The sequence below is a fragment of the Enoplosus armatus genome, chromosome 19 (genome assembly GCF_043641665.1).
Source record: "Enoplosus armatus isolate fEnoArm2 chromosome 19, fEnoArm2.hap1, whole genome shotgun sequence".
NCBI classification, from domain to species: Eukaryota; Metazoa; Chordata; class Actinopteri; order Centrarchiformes; family Enoplosidae; genus Enoplosus; species Enoplosus armatus.
Genome location: NC_092198.1, coordinates 469,703 through 484,906, shown reverse-complemented (window position 1 = coordinate 484,906; position 15,204 = coordinate 469,703). Strand labels below are relative to the sequence as shown.

The 15,204-nt window shown below is 43.5% G+C and overlaps 1 protein-coding gene and 1 long non-coding RNA gene across 2 annotated transcripts in view; both read right to left on the bottom strand.

The window, feature by feature from the left end:
- The window catches only part of kif26aa (kinesin family member 26Aa), a 51,252-nt gene extending 43,137 nt beyond the window's left edge, over positions 1 to 8,115 (bottom strand). Inside the window, exons 1-2 of the mRNA XM_070926122.1 lie at positions 8,056 to 8,115; positions 5,822 to 6,091 (exon numbers count right to left, since the gene is read on the bottom strand). Of these exons, the coding sequence (XP_070782223.1) occupies positions 5,822 to 6,091; positions 8,056 to 8,115 (330 nt within the window). The remainder of the gene's footprint in view (positions 1 to 5,821; positions 6,092 to 8,055) is intronic.
- A 4,815-nt stretch (positions 8,116 to 12,930) lies between these two features.
- Positions 12,931 to 14,577, bottom strand: LOC139302459 (uncharacterized). The gene is made up of 3 exons (XR_011598906.1): positions 14,397 to 14,577; positions 13,481 to 13,583; positions 12,931 to 13,368 (listed from the first exon to the last, which is right to left on the bottom strand). It is a non-coding gene; the product is annotated as an uncharacterized lncRNA (long non-coding RNA).
- Between the last annotated feature and the right edge of the window lie 627 nt (positions 14,578 to 15,204).

The window sequence follows — 15,204 nt, the reverse complement described above, 5'->3', positions numbered from 1 at the left end:
ATAATATAACTGTGACGGTCTTGAGTGCGTGAACGCAGGTGGAGGTCCAGGTTCAGGAGCGAGTCTGCTGTCGGCTGACAGTCTGACCTCCACCGACGGACAGAAACTGTAACGAACCGTCTGTCCGCTCGTCGGTCTGAATGAACTCTTCAACAACGTCCAGCTTTGATGGAGGAGGAGACAGCACAGAATCAACCAGGATATAATTATTACCCAGCATGCTCCAGTGCGTCAACCCCATCACCAGACACAACCTTGATACTGGATTAGATTATGTTAGGACCTGAACTGAAGGCCAGACCGCTTCCTGCTTTGGGATTTCATGTAAATCACAATAAAAATGCTGAGATGAACTTTACATACAAGGAAGGAAGGAAGGAAGGAAGGAAGGGAAGAAGGAAGGAAGGAAGGAAGGAAGGAAGGAAGGGAAAAGGGAAGGAAGGAAGGAAGGAAGGAAGGGAAGAAGGAAGGAAGGAAGGAAGGAAGGAAGGAAGGAAGGGAAGAAGGACGGAAGGAAGGAAGGAAGGGAAGAAGGAAGGAAGGATGGGAAGCGAGCTAGAGGAGGAGACGTGAACACAATCAGGACAATAAGAGGATTACAGACGACCTACAGCGTCATCGTTTGAAGCTGAGAACACATGAAGTGATTATTAGTTATTATTGCCTTCATCACTGATGGCAGTCTAACACTCACATTCACTTTCATTCATTCACCTTGAAAGAAATATTAGTTATCTCCTGTTTCATTGGTCTGCCTGAAGACTCCAGTCAACATGTTCAGCATCTATTTATTATTTAACTCAGACTTTCTTCGGTCGAATGTGTGCTGCAGGTCCAGTATACTAAAGAATGTGGACCAGACTATCTGCACACTTTTGGAATTATTGAGTCACTGAAACTCAACTGAAATTGGAATAAAATATGTGAACATCATTTATCTGGTTTTCAACAGGCGGAAATTTGACTGAATGTTCCAGAAACAGCAGATTTGGTTCCTCATTGGTCGACTTGGTGTTTGTCCTGATGACTAACAGAACGAAGAGAGTGTATTTGTCTTTCGGCTGCTCTGGGACTTGTTCATACAAACTCACATTAATGAATGAATCAATCAACACACGGATTGCGTCTCTGGATATGAGAGAGTTTGGAAGTGTGTTTGGTGTTGCTGAAGGTAAAAGCTGAACTGGCTGCGTCGTCTCCCTCAGCTCTAATTATCTCATTCATCACGAGTGCTGCAGGAAAACATCTCGTTACTGGTTTTCTTTATTAGACGGTGAGAACCTGCAGGCAGCAGAACTGACATGTTGGACTCAATGGGTTCTTTCATCTCGGTTACAGCAGAGACAGAGAAATCTAACAAAGTGCAAGTCACTCTACATTCATTACTAATGATTAGAGAATTATAAACTCAGTGTTTCAGCCAAAGACAAACTCCTCAGCTGCTTATATTATTCAAATTTAATCCCAGATTTTATAAATATATATATATATATACATATATATATGTATATATATGTATATATATCCCTTCTGTGGTGTTTGGGTCAAATCTGACCGATTTACAACTTCATAAAATCATAAAATTTTTATTTTTCCTCTGATTGCCTCAAGGCCTTATGATATCCTCCACACTAGGCATTTGAACATATAAAATTGCTGATCACCACTTTCATTGAATTTTGAGTGGTCTAATCAACTTTGTAACACCTGTGGTGTTCCCGGTCAAAAATGACCGGCATAGGAAATGAATGGGTAATACTAGATTATGTTCATCCATTAGATGGAAAACATCCCCATGCACACTCACACATCCACAACCTAATGCTACAAATGTGATGCCTGCGTTTGCAAGGCACACTCCAACCTGATTGTACAATGCCACTCCTGTGTGTGAACACACACACACACACACACACACACACACACACGCACACACACACACACACACACAAAAATGACTATTCATGTTGATTTTATGATGTTCTGTGAATTTGGTCTCTGCTTTGATTATTATTATAATTTTCAGTGTCTATTCTTTGTATATTCACTGCAGTTATTCATGTTCACCATTAGTTGGAGAAATTATTTACAGCATTATGTTTTTTGTGTTAATGTAAGAGCAGTTAAACCAGACCGGTCAAATTTGACCGGGAACACCAAAATAAGGGGGGAGAAACAAATATAATACAAGGGATATATATCTTATATATATTTTTTTTTCTTACACCCTTACAATCAAGAGGGCAAGAGACGACCCCTGATGGGGGTTAGGAACCCCAGGTCGGGAACCACTGCCATAAAGAATGCCGTTGCAGTGGCAACTATTGGATGGATTGCCATCTGTTTAACCAGATTGCTGGGACAGAGACAGATGGGCCCTCCATTCATCAACATTATATCATGCCAACAAATATGTATAATTTGTATCATTTACAAATGCCTTAAAAAATTAGAAGCTGATTCAGCTTCAACTACATGCTCTTATTTTACAAACAAAAAGTGAACAAGTTTCAACCAAGATCCACTTCCCATTCTGTGTGTGTTGCTCAGTTAATCCAGGCTAATCTAATCTGGTTAACTCTCATCCAGCTACATCAGCTCTGAAACAAGTAGGGAATGATTTGTTAAATCTGACGACACAAAAACAGTAGGCTTTTACTTTGACACTCAGCCACAGCCTGGGGGGGGGGGGGGGTCATCTTCAACATGTAGTCAGATTACAGACTAATTAAAGCCACGTGTGAAACTGAACCCAGAGCAGCCGCTTCTTCTATGTTCTAATTGAAAGTGAGATCCCATGAACGTAAAGGAGTCAGTCCGGCTCTCTTAATCCAGTTGATTAGAAGTCTAATTCTCTAATCTGGTGTACTCTGTCCTCCCCTTATTGTGACTGAATGATGTGTCTTTCTGTCCCCCATGTTGAGCTCTGTGTGAACCCTCCGGGCTCTGAGAGAAACCGGACTCCTCTGAAGCTCGTTAGCGTAGCGAGGACTGACTCTGGACTCTGGACTCGGCGGCCATGTTGAAGTGATGTGTGGTGACAGAGGGAGGAGAGGAAGGAGCTCAGTGGAGGACTGATGTCTGATCGTGTCCTCGTCTTGACTTGAACTGGTTTCAAACAGTAAAACAAAAAAAAAACAGTCTTCTCTGTTGGTGCAAGAAGTACTACAGTAAAAGTACTAATACCACAGTGTACAAGTACTCAAATAAATATCATCACATGTTCAGTTACAGAGAGACGTTAAGAAGTAAAGTTCATCCAGAAATGATATTCGAGCTGCGCGCGCACACACACACACACACACACGGTTAAGTAAAACCAGCTGACAGATTAATTAATCAGAGGACGTCTCACATGACTGAGTTCACGTCACAACGTTCAGGACTCCAGCCCTCCTTCTAGGAGGATCAATACTTGATGATTGATACAGATCGATCGTGATGAAGCCACACATCAGCTGCTCCACATCTTTGAAATGTGATTGGTGCGTCACGGCCTGAATATAAACTCTTTAAAGAGTGGCCACAGCAGGTTGAAGGATGGTCCTTGTCTTTAGGTCCTGGTCTTCGGGTCCCACAGTGAGCAGAGGATTAGTCTCAGTCAGCCGCTGGCTGCGCCGCTTGGACTCGATTAGTTGTCTCAAACAGGGGAGGAGGAGTCATTTATCTTCAGCAGGACGTCCCTGGTTTCTCTCTAGTTCTAGTCTCTAGTTCTTGTCTCTAGTTCTGCTGCATGTAGCTCAGTTAAACCTCTGTGTGCTCGAGTTTTAGTCTGACTCACCGGATGCAGGCTGCTGGGACAAGTTTTCCCCAGCCTCCGAGCTAGCAGCCTGCATGCTGAAAAGGGAAAGTTTGGACAAAGCTGAACTCCAGCGGACAGAGCTCCATCAACATCATATGAGCCGTGATAATAACCAGAATAGTAAGTGGCCCGACTGACTCCAGATCTGACACACTTCCTGTCTGGCTGACGGAGGTCCAGTCATACGTCATGATGACGAGCTCATAAAGATCCTGCTGACTGACTGTGCAGGTCCTCTGGGCTTTTACTGCAGCGGGACATTCACTTCCTGCTCCGATCGTCTCAGATCAGCGTGTCGCTGCAGTTCCTCCAACGTCCACCAGATGCTGCTGGGATCAAACTGACTGGATTGAAGTGAATGAGAAAACTGTGACAGAGAATCAGGATCAAAACATAATAACAACAATAAAATCTTAATATTTTGAGACAAAAGATGTGATGATGGTGATGATGATGATTATAATGATGAAGATGAGGTAATAACTGTAGAGAAGAGAATAAAGTTATACAATAAACAATATCAGAAAATGACGTTTATCTCCACTTTACTTTCACATCACATGACATTTGTCCTCCAAATATTATGACTTTAATCCCAAAACCCCCAAAAGAAACTCCACAACCTGTAACCATCATGCACTGCTGCTGTGTGAACATGAGTTCACTGGTTGAAGGAGATAAACAGCTGGCGGAGCTAATAAACAGCTGGTGGAGCTAATCCTCCAGTCGCTGCTGTTAAACCACCACAGAAGAAGAAGAAGAGGATGCGACGAGATGACGTCATTAAAGAGCTCCAGTGGAAGCTCAGACAACAGAGAACCATGTGGAGAACATGATGGAGAACCATGTGGAGAACATGATGGAGAACCATGTGGAGAACATGATGGAAACATGCCATCTGTGATGTGAGGAAGGTCACAGCCTCGTCATCGCTGTTTCCAGATCTTCACTTTCAGTCTCAGCTTCATTTATTCATCGAGTCTGTTTAAAGAACTTTTACACTCAGACAGGAAACACTGTTTACACATATCTCATGAAACCAGGAGGATGGAAACACACACAGTTCAGACCTGCAAACTACAGCAGAGAGCCTGACCGTGTGTGTGTGTGTGTGTGTGTGTGTGTGTGTGTGTGTGTATGTGTGTGTGTGTATGTGTGTGTGTGTGTGCAGCAGAGAGAAAAACTACTGGGTTAGAGACTGAGTGGGCGAGCGAGCAAGAGAAAGAGTCAGATAAAGAGAGAGAGGCAGTGAAGTCTGATCATCGAATCAGAGAGCGCTGTGTTCCAGAGAGAGAGAGAGAGAGAGAGAGTCAACACCATAGAGAGTGAAGCTCTCTCGCCCCAACAGAGCTGTGATTTGAAAACCTGACAGAGGAGCTCAGCGTCAGAGGACGAGGCCTCCACACTTCACTGACTCTGAGGAGTCCGAACATTCATCCAGAAATACACGTCAGCGATCTATAAATCAATACAAACAAGCTGGAATCATGTTCGTGTTAACTTGCTGACCTTCGTCCTACACACACACACACACACACACACACACACAGTAAAACCAAAACTAGGAGCTGAAAGAGGCTAAAAGCTACCAGACCAGCGGTCCCCAAACTGTTTTAGACCACAACGCCCCGCCCCCCAATACAACATGGATATATACAGATGATTATTGGTTGAACAAGTTTATATTTTATATTCTATTACATAGTTGTGGAAGAGAATCTAAAACCAGACCATCACATCTCTACCAGCTGTCTGCAAGCTGAACGTTAACAGTGACTCTAATATTTCCTCGTGTTCCTCTTCTGAAGGAGAGATGAAGATGACCTCATGTTCCACCTGCATGAAATTTAAACTCAAATCACTGAATCACGCTCGTGTTGATTCTTTCCTCGTTGTCCCACCCCTCTGCTCCTCACATCCAATCAAACTGTGCCTAACTTCTATCCCATTGGTGGACATGTTTGAATGTGCTGCGTCTTCCTGCCTGTAAACAGGAGTACGGTGTGTCGTTGTTCTGACCTTCAGAGCCGCGGTGTCGGCCAGAGCGGCTGCTTGTCTGTTCAGCTGAGACGCCATGATGTGGCAGCGCTGACACAGCCTCTGCAGCTTCTCCTCCTCCCCCCCCTCCTCCGGCTCGCCGTAGTGGCTCAATTGGGTGGCCGACAGCGAGCCTTCGGGGTTCGGCCGCGACGCGCAGCTTCTCGCCTCCTCGCCATCCTCTCCTGCAGAGCGAAGACGTTTCCTGCGACACGCTGAGGCCAGAGGAAGAAGAGTCTCGCCCTCCACCACCTGCAGGTTATAAACACTTCCTGTAGTTTGTTCACCTTCTGCACATTTACAGGTGAATGATGACGCAGCTGTAGCTTCACACTTTTAGCCTAACGTCACTTTGTCTTGAGTCGTTCTTTCAGTTACCTGCTGCTGCTGCTGCTGGGGGCATGAAGAGCCTCTTAAAGCCCAGCTGTTAAATACAGGAAGTGGCCAATCAGACTGTACCAAGTGCTGCCACATCATAGGGGGTGAGTGGGACTTCTACTTTACAGATTTGGTTTGACTGAGTGCATTAGTTATTTGATACTTTGGTTGATTCTTAAAATATTTAAACTGATGGGCAAATTGTCCTGTGTTGTTTTATCTGTAGTTCAGTTAGTTTGTCTTTGTGTTACCCCTCTGGTTTCTACAGTGGTCTGACCTGTACGGTGGCCCTGAGAGCTCAACACACTGCAATTTAAGAAAACACAAGCAAATGAACAAAACATCTTCACCAGTTCAACAGCACATGAGCAGCTTTTAGAAGAAACGTGAGAAAACAAACATGTTGTGGTGTTGAGCTGTCAGGGCCACCGTAGATCACTGTTCAGTTAAAGTTCAGTTTAAGTTCAGTTTAGGTTCAGTTTAAGTTCAGTTTATGTTCAGTTTAAGTTCAGTTTAAGTTCAGTTTCTGTTCAGTTTCTGTTCAGTTTAGGTTCAGTTTAGGCCAGAGTCCAGTTCTGTTTAGACCTCTTTTATGAGCCCAGGTCTTTTGTTGTGCCTATTCGAGAATTGTTTCTGGGTGAATAAAAGCGTCTTTTTGAAAATCCACCTGTGACTCCTCACGCCTTCCGCTTCCTCATAATCACAATAAACAGATCTTTTTTTCGCTTATTGTGTTTACAAGTGTTGAGTTTAATAACAACAATAGTCTATGTAAGACTAAATAAATAGTTCTTCAGGCTTGTAGCACATAGAAGGGTTCATTTGAGAACCATTTCAGAGTGTATGAAGGCTCCAGACCAGCAGGCAACATTTATAACCAAACTGAGCTCTTCATCCTGTTTGCGGCTACTGAGGAGTCACATGTTTCACCACAGAAACAGCTGCAGCAACACAAAGCAAACTACATGTAGTTCAGCTAGCTGTTAGCTAACGTAACTTTGTGCCGAAGATGATCTTTTTAATCTGATATCTGTGGTGATGTCAGGTCACGTGACCTCCTCACAAAGCAGGCTGTGTGAACCAATCAGGTCCAAGACTTTGGACTTGAGTTTACTGCAGCCAGCAACAGAAACCAGAAGCCAAGAGACAAAACAGGAAGTGGAACAAAGAAACAAAAGGGTCAATATGTTTTACAGTTCATGTGATCACCTTCTGGGAATAACTCTTTCTGTGATAAATGTCTAAATATATCTCCCTAACTGTTAACTCACATCGAGTTCACCAGTGCAATACGTATATATATATATACATACATATACATTGTTATTGTATATATTTTTGTACTTTTATTTTTCACTTAAATATTGTAAATGTGTATATTTTTTATTTTCTATTTCTTATTTTTATATTTTGCACATACTTTTAGTTCTAAATTTTTGCTAATTTCTACTCTTGAATGGGAGCACCAGTACTGTACAATTTCACCCCCGGGGATCAATAAAGTAATTCTGATTCTGATTCTGATTCTGAGCATTTGATGTAAAAGTACATTCAGGTGAGTCAGCTTCACCTGCGTCAAGCCAGACAGGAAATCACCTGAGGTCACCAGGCTTGACATTCAAAGCAACAGCTTAGAAATGCATGTTGGAAAAATAATGTATTTACTATATACTTGGTAAAATGAAGCCAAATTCAACCAAAAACCACTGAAATGCCACAATCCAGAGTTAAATCTTTTCATAACTTACTTTCATAACGAGGGTTTTAATTTGAAAGTCTTGTTTGTCTCGACTGCAGGGAAGATTTCACATGAAGATAATAAAGTGTCTGATACTCACTGTGTATCTCCTGTAGTCCGGTCTGAGTCCCCGAGCTGTGTTCCAGTACTGTGAGTACATCTCTGTAAATAAACTCTAATAAACACTATTATTATTCAACTATGACTCTTCAGTGACTTTCAGGTTTCAGAGGAGCAGCTTCAGTCTCTGTCAGCTGGTGATGAAATCCCTGCTTTCAATACAGTGAAAATGAAGAGAGGTGTGTGTGTGTGTGTGTGTGTGTGTGTGTGTGTGTGCGCGTGTGTGTGTGTGTATGTGCGTGCGTGTGCGTGTGTGTGCGTGTGTGTGTGTGTATGTGCGTGCGTGTGTGTGTGTGTGTGTGTGTGTGTGTGTGTGTGTGTGCGTGCGTGTGTGTGTGCGTGCATGTGCGTGCGTGTGCGTGTGTGTGTGTGTATGTGGGAGGAGAATGATGTCGCTGAAGCATGAACTGCAGACTGCAGGACTGGAAGTGGAGCTGAGATGAGATCCTCAGCTGTGACACTGAGTTACATAACTGCTGTGTGTAGATGTTAGATCACATGATTAAAAATGACCAAATAGTGAATATTAGTGAGACAAGTGGAACGAGATAAAGAGCAGAATCAGAATCAGAATCTGAAATACTTTATTGATCCTGGGGGGAAATTATACATTACCGGTGCTCCCATTCAAGAGTAGCATAAATTTAGAAATAAAAGTATGCACAAAATATAAAAAATAAGAAATAGAGAATAAAAAATATACACATTTACAATATTTAAGGGAAAAATAAAAGTAAAAAATATATACAATAGCAATGTCTATGTATGTATGTATTTAAAGAATAAATAGTGAGGTAGTATATGGCAGGTGAAGCAGGTCCAGAATCAGTCTGTTTCTTCTGAGTGTCTGACACTCAGAGGGAGGAGCTGAGGAGCAGTGGTGGAAAGTAAGTAACTACATTTACTCAAATACTGTACTAGTTTGAGTTTGTATTTATTGAATTAGCATTTTGTATTCATCTGATAACTTTAGTAATTCAGATTAATAATACAAAATATAATCAACTACTAAATTATGATGTATTATTATTTATCAAACCGACGTGAGACGTGAGGTTATGCGCTCTCGCGTGCTTAGCCTCTCCAACAGCTTCATGTTCAGCTCCCCTACAGTCCCAAGAGTGCAACACTAGCTAACCCACCAAAACACAGAGTACTCCACGTAGCTTGCTTGCTAATGCAGCCGAATTGCTAACCAGCTAAGGTAGCAAAATACTGTCTTGAGTGGATAATGTCATCCAAACTCCCGGGGCTGATCTGGCTGGTACATTGGCTAGCTTGCTGTTTGCAAATCACCTTATCAGCTAACGATACGAACCAACCAACACCTGATCCATGCAGTGTAGCTTACAGCTAGCTGGCTTACCTTAGCTTGTTTGCTCGCTAACGTTATTGCTAGCAAAATCCTACCTGAGTGGATCTGTTAGTTGACTAGCTTGCCAAATGACTTCACCAGCTAATGTGATCCATCATATTATGACAAACGTTGATTTTATCCAACAATGAATTATGTAAATGTAGGCCGATTGGACGAACATATCGACGACTGGCGAGTCCATCTTTGCTTGTTTTTTGGGTGATTTTTGTCATTTTATTAGGCTAAAAGTGACAGACTTTTTAGAACACAGCACTCCAAGCCTCCCAGCCCCCGATATAACATACAGATATGTACACCAATGGTTATCAGTTTTAATAATTTTAGGTGTATATTATATTACATTATATCAACATGGAGTTAAATGATATAGGCTTGTTTTCAATCAGTCGGAGTAAAAGCCAACAGGTGCTCTGATTTACAGATAAATATTTAACTTAAAGTAAACAATAAACAGTATCAAATACTCTAATATGTTAAATGTATTTATTTCATTTTATCAAATGTAAAGTAGTCAACTGGGCTCTCCTCCTGATCCCCTTGTGCTCCACTGTTTTTCCCCAGGAGTGTCTCATCAGTTCCCTGTCAGTCTCTCTCTGTGTGTCTGGGCGTGGCTTCGATCATCTCCGGCTGTCTTTCATCCTTCACACCTGTTCACCATCCACTAATCCAGACCTGCAATACTTAAACCCTGGCTCTTCACTCTAGTCTTCACCAGATCTTTCAGTTTCTCACGTGGTAACAGCGTTAAGGCCAAACTTTGTTCCTCTGAAGTTGATCGTGTGTGTCGTGAGTTTTTGTTTGGAGTTCCTGACTAACTTTTGTCTGCCTGTGCCTCAGGTCCACTGCTTCATCTATCACCTCATCTTACAATTCAAACCTTTTTAGAACATTCAACCAGCCTTCTCTCAACTCTGCTTTTGGGTCCCTCTCTAAGCTAGAACATAACAGAATGATCTGGCCAAGCATGGACCCAGCGGACGCCAACCTGGAAGTCACTCCCTTTCAACAGGCAATCTCCAGTCAGGGAGCACTACTGGGACAGCACGACCAGATTCTCCGGGGCCTTGCTGACAGCAACCAAACACTGGTAAACGAGCTCAATCATTTGGCTAATCAAGTGACTTAACTAACCTCAACTCGCTCCGCCAGCTCCTGTCGCCCCGCTGCCTCAAGCTCAGCCATCCTCCGTATACCCTCCACAACGGGAATCCCACGCTTTGGACACGGAACCCTTCACTGGAGACCTGGACAAGCGTTGAGGTTTTTTTCTGCAGTGCTCCTTGGTTTTCAGTCAGCAGTCGTTGACTTTTCCCTTGGACCAGTCCAAAGTACATTATGTGGTGGGATTGTTAAGAGGGAGAGTGTTGGCTTGGGCAGAGGCTGAAAACAGCAATCACACAGTAACTGCACTGCCCTTTGTGGAATTTGTAAATAAAGTGAAGTGTTTTTGACCACCCTGGCCATCACGGTAACGCTGCTAAACGTCTGCTAAAGCTCCATCAGGGCTGTAGGAGTGTGGCAGACTTTTCCGTGGAGTTTCGCCCGCTAGCAGCAGACAGCAGGTGGAAGGACAAGGCGTTATGTTGGGTTTTCTGGAGTGGTTTAAATGATCAGTTAAAGGATGAACTGACTTCTTGCAATGAACAGTTTTGAGTCCTGTTGCCCTGGTCATCAAGGTAGATAATTGGCTGCGTGAGCGGCGCAGAGAGAAGGCTGGTCGTCTCCAGGCTCCACTTCTTCCCTGCACTCAGTTTCTCTCCAGACCCCCACACAACCCTAACCCTAACCCCACAGAACCATTTATACGTACCTGATTCATTCTACTCCCAGGTCCTCCAGTCTATGGAAGCTGACACTCACACCTTTGTCTCCGCCTGCACGGTATGTGCCCGAGGAAAATCCTTTCACCATCCTCCATCTGGGCTGCTCCAACCCCTACCTGTCCCGGGTTGTCCCTGGTCCCACGTTGCTCTGGACTTTGTGACGGGTCCCCAGCCCTCCAAAAGTAACACAATCATTCTCACCATTGTTGACTGTTTCTCTAAAACTGTCCATTTTGTGGCTCTCCCTAAACTTCCATCTGCCAGGGAAAAGCCATCCTGTTGTTGTTGCGACTACATGTGATCCTGCTGGACATTGTGTTGGACCTGGGTCCTCCATTCATACACATAGACTATATGGACAAAAGTATTGGGCCACCTACACATTACACCTTCAGGAGCTTTTACGACATCCCATTCCAAATTCATAGGCATTAATATGAAGTCGGTCCCCCCTTTGCAGCTATAACAGCTTCCACTCTTCTGGGAAGGCTTTCTACAAGATTTTGGAGCGTGTCTGTGGGAAGTTTTGCCCAATCATCCAGAAGAGCATTTGTGAGGTCAGACACTGATGTTGGACGAGAGGGCCTGGCTCGCAATCTCCGTTCTAGTTCATCCTAAAGGTGTTCAATGGGGTTGAGGTCAGGGCTCTGTGCGGGCCAGTCAAGTTCTTCCACACCAAACTCATCCAACCATGTCTTTATGGACCTTGCTTTGTGCACTGGGGCACAGTCATGCTGGAACAGATAAGGGCCTTCCCCAAACTGTTTCCACAAAGTTGGAAGCATAGAATTGTCCAAAATGACTTGGTAAGATGAAGCATTAAGATTTCCCTTCACTGGAAGTAAGGGGCCTAGGCCAACCGCAGAAAAACAACCCCATAGCATTATCCCTCCTCCCCCAAACTTTACAGTTGGCATAATGCAGTCAGGCAGGTAACGTTCTCCTGGCACACGGCTAAAACAAACTGGCATTGTTACCATGGCTCAGCTGGCTCAGAAGACATCGATTCAATTGATGATAGTTGAGTGACAACCAGGAAGTATCCCTCCCACCTGTCCAGTCTGTCCAGTCTGTTACTGGGGCATCACTGGCTAAGCCAAACATCCCAGTAGCTCTATGGATCGCTCCTTCTGATCGAGAGCCATCTGCAGCCTCAGATATGGTCCTGAATGCTCTCTTCCTTGTCACCCCCATGACGCCCAGCAGAGTGAATGTTCTGGCGAGTGAGCAGCAAGCGAAGCCTGTACATCCCCCTTCTATCGGTACACAAGTTCTCCATCCCTGCCCCTGACTCTGCTCTACCAGCACCTGATATTTGGCCTTCTTCCTCTCGTGGACCTCTGATCCAATCTTCCCACGGCACAGTCAGCTTAAACATGATCACCTGATCTTCTGAAAGTAGGACCACAACAGGCCTCAGAGATGTCATTATATTTCTGGTAGGAAACTTGAGCTTCCTGTCTGTTGTTTTTAAAGTATTATTTTTGTCGCCAACGACTACCCACAAATACATTTAGTATACATGTATTTAATCAGGTCTTCAGTGATGTACTCTTAAACACGCTTCTGCTGGTCTCTGCTGCTGCTTCTTGCTTCTACACGACACACACAGAGCTTTGACTGACAGTAATGGTGAAGTCAGGAAAACACTTTATCAACAGTTTTGTTATGGGAACGTCATCAACAGGTTTAACCCTAAAAGTAACTAATAGTTACAGTCCAACGAGGTGTACAATGTGTAAGACGACAGTGAATGAATGAAGTTGTGTCATTCCTGGGAATTAAAGCTCCTTGAAGGCAGCAGCAGCTTTTACTGCTCAGATTTTATTTTCTGTACTGAGACTGATTAATGTGTGACATGATTTTGAAAACTGTAGGAAGTGATTTATATAAAGACATCAAACCTCATCAGGAGAGATGGACAGTAACAGACACTAACGTCTCACAGTCTGACCATTGATCAGCTGAGTGGTGTCCAACTTTGAAGTGAATAAGTTTCTTCATAGAGCGGTCACTCTTGATGGACATACAGCTGGGTCCAGGTCCAGCTCCAGCTCCAAGTCCAGCAGAGTCTGGTCTCTGCTGCTCTGGCCTTCAACACAACACACACAGAGCTTTGAGTGGGAATAATGATGTTAGAGTGATTTGAGAGCTGAGCTCTGACATGGAGAAGAGTCATGGACAGTTAGAGATCCTCACGTCACCTCTGAGCTCTGGTCTGGCTGTCCTGGTCTCCATACAGAGCGGTTTTAGAGGGAGGGACTCCCTCCTCCGTCTCCTCACACTGATTCATAGCAGAGCCCCCACCTTCACACAAACACAGCGACACGCTCATTCATTACAACAAGCTTTACATCACAGGACACATTTCTTCTCATTACTGTCACTAACACGACACAAATACTGAGGGCTGACAGAAACCTTGCTGGAGCCCTGAACAGGATCTGACAACCCCAAAATGTGTTACCCAGCCCCCAGATTCACCCATAAATACAGTATGTTGTCCACTAAATTATTTTTTTGTTAGATTGTAAAAATTTGATACAGTGCACCCAAAAAGTCTTAATATTTATCTTTAAAGTATTTAAATTAGAGAGACACTGGATAGTTCACATTTTGTTTTCTTGTGGGGGCCCCTGACGGCTCTGGTCCATCTAGAAAGGATTTTGAAGCCTCTGGGACAGTTGAGACCTGGACTGTGATGACCAAGTCAGTCTCAGTGTTGGAAGGAGGCTGTATTTTAACAGTTAACACTAATCTTCAGATTATTAACAGTTAAAGCCGAGTTGATCCAAGCTGTCAGACCAGTTCAGACACATTTTTGTCACCGATGACGTGAGCTCAGATTACAATCAAACTGCTGTTGATTCTACTTGAGAAACGTCAACAATATTACATGTAAATCTTTCTAAAATCATTGTACATCAAGTTTTACAGCATATTTCAAACAGATATTATGAAACAGCCGATCAGCATCAAGAAACATTTCTACTGTACAGTCAAACAGTGAGACAACACAATGTGATCAAAGTGATCCTGATTATCAGACATTTACAGATTCCTCTGGTGGGATTCTCACTTGCTGAACTGACTTCAGGTCAATTTACAGACACTGTTCACCTTCATGTGTCCAGGAAACAGAAGGCGCTGCTGGTTTCTTCCTCTTCAGTCCTGGAGTCTGTTGATCTGAGGATGCAGTTACACCCTCATAACTTCAGAGACCAAGTCTATAAAAACATCAGAGTGACGTCAGAACCAGTCCAACAGCTGTCAGAAACCCAGTCAGTGATAAGATGGTGTAGTTCTACTGTCTGTCCACCAGATGGTGCTTACTGACCATCTAATGAACTGATGACCAGCTCAGCACTGAGAGATGTGATGAAGCTGCAGTGTTGATCACAGTGGTACACGACTATGTTTTGGACATGTTGGTTTCTTATGAGGCAGAATGCAGCCTGAGATCCCGGGCGGGGCCCTTCAGTCTGTTCCTCAGTCCTCAGTTCCTAACAGAGGGGACCAGAACCTCCAGAACCTCAGGCTGCCACAGATGGTGTCTGCTTTTAAACCTCTTCTTCAAATAGACTTTAGCTTCCAAAACACTTTTCTTTAAAAGCCTTTTTACTCATTTGTCCCTGTAAAGACTTTGTACCTTTGTTTTAAAATGTGTTATACAGATAAAGTTCATTATTATCACTTCTAATAGTGATACTACTACAAATACTGCTTCTGGTAATACAAGTAAAATAACAACAGCTGAGAGGTCAGAGGTCAGGGTCCGGTTGTAGTTTAGCTTGTGTGTGTTCTGTGTGGACAGTGTTTGTGAGGACACCGTGTGCGGACAGTGTTTGTGAGGACAATCAAACTCAAAGAAATGTACTTGAGTAACCGAATAAATGAAAACTAAAATGTCCGGTTTATTTTGACAAAG